Source organism: Nelumbo nucifera, chromosome 5, assembly GCF_055504915.1.
Source record: "Nelumbo nucifera cultivar China Antique chromosome 5, China Antique-T2T, whole genome shotgun sequence".
Lineage (NCBI taxonomy): Eukaryota > Viridiplantae > Streptophyta > Magnoliopsida > Proteales > Nelumbonaceae > Nelumbo > Nelumbo nucifera.
The window spans coordinates 18,900,274-18,909,475 of record NC_142653.1 but is presented as its reverse complement, the minus strand read 5'-3'; the positions used below and the strand labels follow the sequence as shown (position 1 = coordinate 18,909,475).

The 9,202-nt window shown below is 34.6% G+C and overlaps 1 protein-coding gene across 1 annotated transcript; it reads right to left on the bottom strand.

Moving 5' to 3' along the window:
* Positions 1-2,270: 2,270 nt before the first annotated feature.
* Positions 2,271-6,455, bottom strand: LOC104595587 (thioredoxin H-type-like). Its single transcript, XM_010256370.3, has 3 exons — positions 6,235-6,455; positions 2,680-2,802; positions 2,271-2,541 (listed from the first exon to the last, which is right to left on the bottom strand). The coding sequence occupies exons 1-3, from the start codon at positions 6,319-6,321 to the stop codon at positions 2,407-2,409; spliced, it is 345 nt and encodes a 114-aa protein (XP_010254672.1). The 5' UTR covers positions 6,322-6,455; the 3' UTR covers positions 2,271-2,406.
* Positions 6,456-9,202: the final 2,747 nt, after the last annotated feature.

Below are 9,202 nucleotides of genomic sequence, written 5' to 3'. Positions count from 1 at the left end.
AATAGATTTGACAGATTCAATTATATTACTACTTTGTACACAGTACTTTTATTTTCGTAAATAATAAATCCATTGTTATTTAATGCAAATTAAAATATTAATAATTTATAATATATATATATATATATATACTATATGCAAATTTATAAATTCATTTTTATTTGTATAAATTTTTGAAATTAAAATTCATTTTTAATATATATATATATATATATATATATGTGTGTGTGTGTGTGTAAATTTTATAAATTATTTATTCTGTTGATTTATAAAATACTAATTTCGAATATTATTCTTTTTAATTCATAGTGAAAGTTTTTAAAAATAAATGTATATTATTTTTTATTAACATAAAATAACAAATGATTTTGTGGTTAATGTACGATCCTTGCCATGAAACTTGCATTTCATGCAAAAAGCAACAAGTTGAAAATGAGAATCGGCCAGAACCTGGTGCAGGGAATGGTGTCAACTGGTGGGGGATAGCAAAGGAGATCCAAATGATTGTTGTTGGATTTATCATTTCCCTTCTTCCAGGGTTTCACAACGTTGATTAGTCATCTGTATTATCACCAACTTACCGAGTTAAGGGAATATCACTTCTATGCTTGAAATCCTTGTACCATCTTCGGAATTGTTCATTATTTTTCTCTCTACAGTCTTCCCCCTTTTTTCTTCTTCTTTTTATTTATTTATTTATTTATTTTTGAGGGTTGGGGGCTTGGGGCCGTGGAGGTAGTTAACGGTGTTGAACAAAAATAGTAACTATGATTAGTTAAATCCGACGAGCTGTAGGGGCACTAATTCAGATAGAACGTAAACCGTGTGATCCGGAAGCCTACTGTAATGACAACTTCAAGTGAGGATAAGTGAGGACGGGGGAAGCTCCGCCATTGCAAATATTTTCTGTAACTGAGAACGGAGTGAAGGCAGTTTGAGAATGACGCTGACAAAGGGAGGAGAGGAAGAAGAAGAAAAAGAGGGGAGAGAGACCAGAGGCGAAGGATCGTTAAATCGAAGAAGATAACAGTGTTTATCGAAATTACAATAATGCCCTTATTTTCACATGGGACTTTGTCACAACTCACATGTGTTTGCTATTTTAACGTGGCGAGAATTGCTTAGAATGAGAATCGCGATTCAGAAGTGTCTTTTTTTTCTAACTCCGCGGAATTGCGATTCTGGAGGGAATTTTTCATTTCATTTCGAATGAGAATCGATTATATTCTTGAACCAAGCATGATTCTCATCCCAAGAATCAAAAGAATCAATAAAATCACTCCCGGGGAATGATGCCAAACGGGGCCTTAAAGTTGAAACACTATCCAGGGAAATCCAATTCCTTAAATTGTTGGATTGGGAATATCTCTCCATAGAAAAAAGCATACAAATATGAAAATTTTCCTAACGCACGGCTATAAAAGGCTGTGCAAACGGTGTGAACACTGAAGCTGATCTTTTATTAGGGCCAGTTATTTGTAGGGATGGCAATGGGATGGATTCAGAGAGGGTTTATAAATCCTACCTATTTCCCTAAACCTCCCAGTATCTGTAGTTTTAAAAATCCAAACCCTTCCTACACATGAAAATGCCAAACCCTCTTTGACCCTATCCTTCAACAATACATGGATCAGAAATGATCACCATACCCTTCAAATACCCATTTGAGTTATAAAATACCAAAACCCGTCCTCCAAACAAAAAATCCAACCCATCAAAGAATACAAGCGGATAGGGTAAAAAATAAAAATTGCCCTCCCTAGTTATTTGGGGTGATCATATTCATATACATTGCTCAACAATGAAAAGCCTTCAAAGTCCAAACAAACCAAACCAACAAATTAAATCAGACCCATTTTACCCATTACCCATACCCTATTTTCCGTTCAATAAGAGCTCAGTGCCTAACAAAGTCCAGCCTAGCTTGGGCCTTTTGTAATACTTTTTGTCTATTATATTATTTAAAAATTTGGGTTTTATCATTAGATGCTATGGACCCAAAATTTTGCCCGCCCGGCTGTTACTTGTTAGAGAAGCTCTCACCTCCCACACTCACTCCCAAATGCAGCCTAATTCCATTTCAAATAGCCACGGCGTAAATGGATTAAGAAAGAAACCTAATGTATATCACTCAAAACCGACTACTAGAGCACCAGACCATTCACAACCGGAGGAACCCATTCCAGGTTCCGGAATCTAATACAAAATGACATTCACCGCTATGTATCTCTATTTCATCAGGGTTGTAATACTAGCACTGGAAACTGGAATTCAACAATAAACTATGCAAATGTCATCGGGTATTATTAATAGAAATAAAAGCACCGTTTACGGGATTAACAAGTAACTGATGTCAAGATAGAGTTTATACGAAGGTCTATTTTTCCACAGGACTAGAAAATATATTTATGCAACCATGTGAGCTGTAATCTTCTGCTGCAGCTCTTCTTTCCTTGCACCCACAATCTTGTCAACTATTTTCCCTTCTTTCAGGAACATAAAGGTTGGCATTGCCTCCACAGCCCAATCAGTCGCAACAGTCTGCAGATGGTGAATTTCCATAAACAATCACAAGTAAGATACTCAACGTGTTTCAAGGTATTGCATTGAGAGGAAGGGTTGATTGTCGAAGACATTGTATTCATTCAGATACGAGACAAAGAGAATGTATTTGTTTACCTTCAATTCATCAACGTCCACCTTCAGGAAAATGACATTAGGCAGCTTCTTTGCCAGTTCTGCCAGGATTGGAGCCATGAAGCGGCATGGCCCACACCATGAAGCAGTAAAATCAACCACGACCTGCAAAGAGTCACCAAGCAAGGAATTTGAACATCCATGTCAAGCTACTAAGTTGATTGATGGGACCGTGAGAAGACCTCATCTAAGAATCATCCTATGACGAAACCTTCATAGTCATGTTGAGAAGTCAAATTAAATATATTATCAGTTTAGGCGGTGGAAGTTGGAAGACTTTAGTCAAGTTTAGTCCAAAAGTGGCGAATTCATGGTTCTAAAAGAAATATCTTTATCTCATTTTGATTGGCAGCTGAAGTCAAATTATTAAATACATTATCAGTGTAGGTGGTGGAGAGCTTGGAGCGTTCGAATTCCTGCTTCCCTGGGAAAAAAATTGCAGCAGTGCAAACTACAAAGTGGAATTTAGCTTAAAAGCAATCAAGCAGTAACTCGAAGGGCAGATAAAAACTAAAAAGCACACCAAACCCAATGGGGCTATAAAGCACGGATTCTTGTTTCCTCATAGAAACTAATTTTCTCTCAACTCACACTAAGCAAATCAGAAAGAGTAAATCCAAACATGGTAACTTCTCCCAGTTTTAAATCTTCTGTGATCCAAAATCTGACAAGGATCGATAATTTAGAGTTAAATTTAGACAAACCGGTCATACAGAAGCGAGCCAAACTTGGGTTATCTTCTATTCTTGAAAATCAAAATGCAAGCAATCAATTCATTTTTTTAACCATCATCAGCCAGAAAACAATACCATATAACCTGAAGGAAGCCCTAAAATTTGATCTATCAGCCTCCCTATTCCCTAGTTCCTAGAAACATTGAACTCTTAACATATACTTAAAGAACAGCACTGTAAAACATGATGGCATGCTCCTTCCATTTTGCCAGGATTAAATAAAACATATAATACCTATAAGAAAATGAATCACGTTGGTTGTTGCTATGAATCTATGGCTACATCAGATAGATATAAATGCAAACATAGCTTGACAAAATCACCAAAACTTGCAACTTATTTTAAGAATGTAATTTTTTTTTTTAAGAATCTATGACAAAATCACCAAAGCATTTCAAAAGAGAAATGCTGCAAAGATAAAGTCACATGAAGCAGGTCTATAGATGCTTAGTTGGTAAGAAACTTCTTGGCGGTAGTAAATAAGGCAATATGATTCCAACTTCCAAGGAAAAAGGAAAAAAAAAATGTAAAGCCGCATTATGGCAGCATCCAAGGTCCAAATATGCAATCAGCCATGGCAGATACGATAAATAATCAAGCAAAACCATGAGGTACGGAAAGGGATGCAATAAATAAGTAATAATTATTGGACAATAACTTTGAATTTCTACACAGCCATAGTTCCTTAAAACAAACAACCTTGACAACAACCATATCAGATAAAGACAAATAATTCCTTTCCTTCTAATGTTCCTCAGGAAGCAAAATTTGAAACAGATAGGTAATTAGGTATCATTACCATATTTATGTTAGGTGAAACTTAACCATCTAAAGTGAACATCATTCACTTGCATTCAAATTTTAAAGCAACCCAACCAAAATGCATCTAAATCAACCACACCATCCAGGTCTCCCAGAATAAATGCTAAAGCATTAGGTTATTAATGGATTGCTAACTCCAAAATTAAAGCCTAAACCTTGTAATTCTTCTGAGATGGTAGTCCAGGAGTATTTGGAATTAGACCATACCTATGAAATTGATAATCAATAGATGAGTCCCACAATAACACACACGACAATTTATAAGAGGTTCACCACCAAAAGTAAACTACTGCTTATGATATGGAAGCTCCAAAAACCTTTACAACCACCTGTGTGGCCAAGACCAGACAGGGAGTTGAGCTACATATCTGGATCAAGAGTCAGACACCTACACCAGATTTACAACTAGAGAAAGTTTAAACATTTGATACCCAAATACCTGTAAAGTTCTGCCATGTAGTTTTGAACACTTCAATTTTCATTCTAAATTTCATGTCCTACACTTTGTCCAACAATGTCCTTGTAGTAACTGGGTAGTTTAGGTTCAAATATGAAACTTCTAGGAACAGATGATCAAGCAATTAACTTTCTGTTTTCTGATCCCTCCATGATATACAGTCACCAAATAACATAATTTATAGATATTCAATCAACAGCCCAGTAGCCCACACCCATGGCACATGATATGAGAGGTAGGCATGGCATACTACACTGTGGGTAAAATACCGAAGCCAAGAGAAAACCAAAATAAATCTGAACATGTGGTCAGGTTGCAAGCATGGTTCACAATCAGGGACGATCATGGGCCGGGCTGGGCTTTGGTCCTATGTCTTTATATATAAAATATATTGTATGTGCCATATTATAATATTTTTCTATATAATATAATATTATAAAGTATAACACACACATATAGGCCGGACTGGGCCCAGGCCAACCAGGGTTAGAAATGATTACTCCTATTCACGATTCTGACGCCAATGGACATTTTGCCCGGCGGAATTAGGACAATTTCGGGGAAATTCCACTAAGATATTTGATCTCTAAAAAAATCAGAGAAACTTATTAAAAAATGAAATTTGTTAATGAAATTTCACGAATTGTTGAAACAAATATAATTGCATATTTCAAATAAGACTAAGAGACTTATTTAGGTACTTTATCCCTCTTTTAGTCTTTTAGCCATCTCTTCTCTTATATATGTATGTCACTCACTTGCCATTTTGAAATTTTCTTTGAAAAAGTAAGGAATATAAGTTAGGGTTTTAAGTATTTTCCCATATGAAAATATAAATTACCCCTTTCATTGGACCAACACACTTTGTAAAGTAGAGAAGTCAGTCAAATATCATACTTTGGAAGGAAAACAAAAAAGATCATACAATCGGCAACTAATCCTTTTATGAAAACCGAAACAAGCTTGGCTATACCCCTTTCATCTCGCAGGCTTTTCTATAAATAAAATAGAATAAAACAATCAGCAGAAATCACATAAACTAGAACATTAAAACCCAAACCGTAGAAAACAAATTAGGGATAAAAAAATCCGACCAAGTGGAAGAAGGCATGTATAAAAAACTCTGAGAATAACTCGTTAAGCCCCAAGATAATAACAATCGGACAGAGAAACAGAGATAAATCCGTCAAACAAAAAATTAAATCCATCATCTGAAGCCCATATTAATAGCACTGTAACAACTCCTTGAGCACCCAAAATCAGAACAGATTAAGTCAGATAAAGCACACCAAACCAAACCCATCAATGATCAACGAAATCCAGCTTAACCTTTGGAGCCCAAAAAGAACTAGCAAATCACGATATAAAAATGGAGACCAAACAAAACTAAACCGGAGAAATCATTTAGTAAATGCAACCCAGAACCTACATGCCTTAAAATGCTAAGAATAAAATTCCCATCTAAATCATGCAAAATAATTAAATAAACATAAAAGGATGGAATGAAAGATTTGTAAGAGGTACCAATTTCTTGGACTCGTTTCCCTTCTGGAGCTGTTCGTTCCAGGCCTCAACAGTGTGGCAACTGATCACTTGTCCCTCTTCCGCCATTTCTTTCCCTCCTTTCGAAAATAAGGTACGACGCGACCGAAAACCCAAAAAAAACTAAACCGAGAAATCGTGGATGTATACCACCGCCTGAGAATCGCCTCGCCTCCTTTATATAGAGAAGGTTTACGCATTTACGAGTGGAGTGTGATTGCCGGTGAGTGACGAATTATATTATTTGAATAATTGAAATCCACCAAGAAGATTCTTCTTTCAAGTAATTTGCAGGAATGCCACCAGGAAGGGTGACGGATGGACGGAGGTTTAGGCATTTCACTCCAGATGGAGGGTTCGGATTCTAGGGCACGACTCTTCGCAGATTCTAAAATTGGAACTTCAAAACAAAACATGTAGCCTACGCAACAAAAAAAAAAAAATGTTGATAGGGACCACTAAAATAAGAATAAATGTAAAAAGAAAAGTTGCAAAAGTCAATTAATTGCGTCCTCATTAAGAAAAGACGAATTTGTCCATCTCCAGAATTCCGTTTTGATTGATTATATTAGGGTAAATGCTTTATTCCTCCTCCCCGTAACAAATTTGTCACTACATGTAACAGTAACATCATGGAGAATTTGGAATATGGGTTTGGGGATGGGTTATCTTAGGGATTTAAACGGATCAGATCGAATTCGAATTCGATTTGATTGCATATTGGAATTCGAATCTCATCAGAATGTTGGATACCTGAATTTGATCCGATCTGGTTTTTTAAAAAAAAAATAAATTATTAAAAGGAAAAGAAAATGTAATATTTAATAAAGAAAAATAAAAAAATACAAATATTTTTCATCATATATTTACATATATTTTTATAAATAATATAAAAAATTAAAAAATGTAATATAAATAACATGTTTATAAATAAATAAATAACACACATATCATATTGGAGGGGGTGATTAGATTATCCGATTATGATCTGATCCATTTGCACCCCTAGTTGGAGAGATCCCTGTTGTGTAGCCCTTCAAAAGAAATCAAAAGAAAATGTGTATCATAAGCCAAGGTTTTGTAAAATAAAATTTAAAAATTTAAAAATAATAAAAAAGTGTAAAGAAAGGTAATTAAAAAATTAATGACAAAATCTACAAACTACAGTGTGTAGCAAATATGGTGATTGGCTGAACTTGATGATGGTAAGTAGATATTGTTGAATATGAAAGTAAGTTTTATAATAGATGAACCAATGAAAAAATAAAGCACACTTTAATGTATTCAGTTTAGATTTGGATTTAACATGAGACTAATATTAGTGAATGCATCCTAGTTAAATACTATATTATTTATTAGTGTAGTAATTGAATCTCTTGATATATGTATGGTTGGATTCAGCTACATCAAATCCAAATATCAGACTCGACTTGAATTTCGATTTGACTCTCATTAATTGTTATTTAAATAAAGAAAAATGAAAATTAATTAATTATTTATTATCTTATACACACAATTGCACTCATTTTCTTTTTTTCTTTTTATTCACTTTTTTCATCCAATTACTAGGTTTTAACATGAGATAATTAGATCAAATGTGGGATTGGATATCGAATTGTTAGGGTCAATTGACAGCCCCGCAACTATATGCCTATCTAATTGCTTTATATAAAAAGTAATTAGGTTAGTATATCATAATTTTCTAAATTTTCAAGGACAAGATTGTCATTCCAATGTAGTAGCATGACTATTTATTATTCCCATCACTTTGGTTCTGAAGAGAAGATGTTTTGTTGCAAATGAACCTGGACAGATGTAACTCCTTTTTGGTAGAATATAATTATTATTTCTCCATAAAAACAAATTCATCCAACTCTTTGTTTTTCTATGTTTTCGTTGGTCCCACCACTTGTGAAGAATCAAAATATTGTGATTAATAGGCCCCAGATAGAGGGACTTACAATTTCATAAAATAAAAAATATCAAAACCTTATTCTGAGTTTAAATCAGCCCCCCACGAGATTGTCCCCCACAACGTCTTGTCGTATATTGAGAGCATCTCCGGATGATAACATTATTATTTTTGAGATTATTATCAGGAGATGTTCTTAATATACGACCGAAATGCTGTGGGACATTATGGGGGCAATCTTGTGAGGGGTTGATTTAATCTCCCTTATTCTTGCTTAATTTTTTTAATTAAACTTAATTTAAAAAGTATAAATACAAATATATAAAGTGTAAAACCTTATACTTTATATTATTTTTTATGTATTTATACTGTACATATTTACATTTGTACTGTTTTCACGGATTGAGGCCCAGTGGGCCATTTACGAGAAGACAAAAGACCAATTCTAACAACTAAAGGGGCCCATTTCCCCTATTACAAAATTTGTGGGATGACAAGCTGTAAGCCAAAACCCAAGAGTCCAATTGTCCAAATCCATAAGATATTAACAACTGGGGAGTTGTGCCCAAACCAAATCATTGTCGGGGTTTTGTAACGGTCCATAGGTACACATGCCGTTCTGGAACGGTAATTAATGCTAGTCTGATGTGGGGAATATCACAATAAAATTCCCCCTCAAATATCGAATGCATAAAAATCCGTGTCAGTGCTGATACAGATGACAAACACGTTTTTTCACCAAATAGGATTCAAGCACAGACAATGGTGTTTTGTTTTGTTTCAAGTATAACGGGTATTTTAAGTTTTTAACTCAAGGTATTTCACATGCAGACTCTGGAATTTGGTTCCTCTCCTCTCACAGAATGTTATTTCCTTACCCCGCACATCTTATATATAGCGGGTCCCACTTTTATGATGGAACGAAATGTGTAGTGTTAATGGGTTAGGTTTAAGTAGAATTAGTATTGATTTGATTATTAAATGTAATAAAATAATAGATTCAAATCAAAACTGTCTCAATTAATAGTCCCGGTGGAT